The 2,451-nt window shown below is 42.2% G+C and overlaps 1 protein-coding gene across 3 annotated transcripts in view; it reads left to right on the top strand.

Annotated features, from left to right (window-relative positions):
* ptpn12 (protein tyrosine phosphatase non-receptor type 12) overlaps window positions 1-1,063 on the top strand; it is a 52,555-nt gene extending 51,492 nt beyond the window's left edge. For 2 of the 3 annotated variants that reach the window (XM_039791914.1, XM_039791916.1), the window contains 2 exons: window positions 95-178; window positions 570-1,063. In XM_039791914.1, coding sequence (XP_039647848.1) covers window positions 95-178; window positions 570-631 — 146 coding nt within the window. In that variant the 3' untranslated portion in view covers window positions 632-1,063. Of the gene's footprint in view, window positions 1-94; window positions 183-569 lie in introns of all 3 variants that reach the window. The other variant, XM_039791915.1, reaches the window with a different exon arrangement.
* Window positions 1,064-2,451: the final 1,388 nt, after the last annotated feature.

The raw sequence follows: 2,451 nt of genomic DNA, 5'->3' as shown, positions 1-2,451 counted from the left end.
TGAAACTATTATACAACACCTCCTGAGCACTTAACGCTGCTGATATTCACACAATGCTTCCACCCCATTAATCTGTGTGTGTGTTTGTGTGTAGATGTGTCGGAGTGTGTTAAGAAGACATCTCCGGCTGACCCTGCATCCGCTGGCACCACGGCAACAGACAGCAAGGCAGACCTGGGTGGGTAAGTCCGCTGTCTCACCTCTTTTACATGTTTTGTCAGTGCATTTGTTGTTTTTTTCTTCTCTCTGTGACTGCTTGCTGTCGTTTGTCAAGTTTCTACTAGTCGTACACAAATATTATTTGTGAGTAATGATTTTGATAGTCTCTGCGCAGAAACCCTTTGCTGGCAAACATGGTTTATTTATGAATGCTCAAAATTTTTATTTGTGCCGTGTGGCGTTGCTTTTCTGGTCAGAAACGTAGCTTTGGGCTGCATGTGCAGAGAATGTTTGATGGTTTTGAGACCAGGCATATTCTCACTCCAAGGGAAAGACAGGTTCTGGATGCGTTTTATTCAGTTTAAAGCAAAACAAACACAGCTAAGAACTTTTTTTCCATCTTCCGTCAGGGTTCGGTAACCGCTGCATTCAGCCCAAAGGCCCTCGGGAACCCCCCCTGGAGTGGACATGATGGGATCCTCCATCTGCCCGTCCACCAACAGTGCCCTCCCTTTGTCAGGAGATGGACTCTACCCGATCTCCCCTGGCTGGTCCAAAAACCTAGATGATAGATGCTCCACAGACAGAGAGCACAATGTTACATAGAACCACCTTTCTGTGTAACGCTGTGTCACACCTCCTCCTCAGTCCTTCCGTCAAAGTGCCACTGTGCAAAGCAGAAGAACACTTACTGGTCAGCTGTCCACGTTTCCCTTTCCAGCTTGCTCACTTCTCTAGACTCTGACCTGGGATCAGTCTGGTTATTTTCCTGTTAATGGTTAAAGAATAATTCCTGTTTTTGGTGACTTGAGAGTAGATAAAAGAAAGGGATGTAGATGTAACCCTTACGTGTAAAAAAAAACAAACATTTTCTTTCATGCCAAATGAGGGAAAAAAAAAAAAATCATGAATCAGGAATTATCTTTAATCAGAAAAGCTACTGTGGGAAGCTAATTCCTGAGGTTTAACCGAGCTCCCAGACAGCGTCTGCTTCCTTCTGCTGAATGAACAACAATCTTCAAAGCGAACCTAGATAATCTGTTACTCATGATGCAACCTTTTCTGTTGGGTATGTACAGGTTGCCAGGGTGCTCTCTCTCTCTCTCTCACTCTTTCTTTCTTTTTTTTTTTTTTTTTTTTTTTTTTTTTTTTTTTCTTTTTCTCTCTCTCTCTCTCTCTCTCTCTCTCTCTCTCTGTGTGCTGGTGCTACATTACAAAGGATCAGCAAAGAAACCGAAGCACTCGAGCTGACTGTTACCAACCGTGACCTGTTTCTTACCTGCGTTGTGGTATCTTGTAGGATTTACTCCTGTTTTAGCTGCAGTAATTTAAGCTCTAGTACTTTTATATTTCTGTGCTGACCTCCCTCTCTACCAGAGTCATAGATTGACATAGTTTGGTCGTTGCAGTGGTCAGAAGCAGCCATGTTGGCTCCAGAGTCCTGCTCTGTGGCCGTTAAAGGAATTGTTCCACATTTTTTGGGAAATAAGCTTATTCACTTTCCTGCTGAGAAGTTTTCTACCAATCTCAGCTCTGTATGTAGAGCTGGAGCTAGAAGCTGCTTAACTTAGCATTAAGCTTGGAAACCCGATTAAATAAATAAAACGGGAAGCGTTAATTTGTGAGCTGTAGCAGTGTGGATTGGCGGTCTTTAGTACCTTTGAACACAGCCAGGCTAGCTTTTTTTCCCCCTGTTTCCGGTCTTTATGCTAAGCTAAGCTAACCAGCTGCTAGTTGCAGCTTCATATTAACCACAAAGACATAGTGGTACCGATATTTTCCTCTTAACTCATGGCGAGAAGTTGTTTTTCCAAAACAATTTTCCCAAAATGTCGAACTGTTCCTTTTAAATATCTGCTAAATCTGTAATCATCATAATGACATCTCCATGTGGTGTTAGAAAACAAAGCTGAATGCAGAGATACTAAAAATAAGAAAATAAAAAAACTAAGGACTTCTGTAACAGGTAGTATACCAGGCATATTATTTGTAAAAGGTTTAACCAAAGAGTGATGTTCCCTTCTCAAATATTTCACAATAAAAAGCAAAGATTAGTTAGAAAAGTCCTGGGGAAAAAAAAGAAGCAGAAACATGCCATGTTGTACAACATTCAAAGCAAAATTCCCAACTGTGTGCCCAATAATTCAGCTTTTCCCAGCCACGACAGGGTTAAAATGACCTTAAAATCAGTAATGGCCAAACTGGTCAGCTCTGTGACTCTGGCTCTCACTGCTGGGACCATGAGCCTGCCTTAGTCTGCCGCTCAGAGAAGACAGCCTGTCCTCCTTCATT

This window comes from Perca fluviatilis, chromosome 23 (assembly GCF_010015445.1).
Source record: "Perca fluviatilis chromosome 23, GENO_Pfluv_1.0, whole genome shotgun sequence".
Taxonomy (NCBI): domain Eukaryota; kingdom Metazoa; phylum Chordata; class Actinopteri; order Perciformes; family Percidae; genus Perca; species Perca fluviatilis.
Note: the sequence above shows the minus strand (reverse complement) of the source record. Positions and strands in the feature narration are given on the sequence as shown.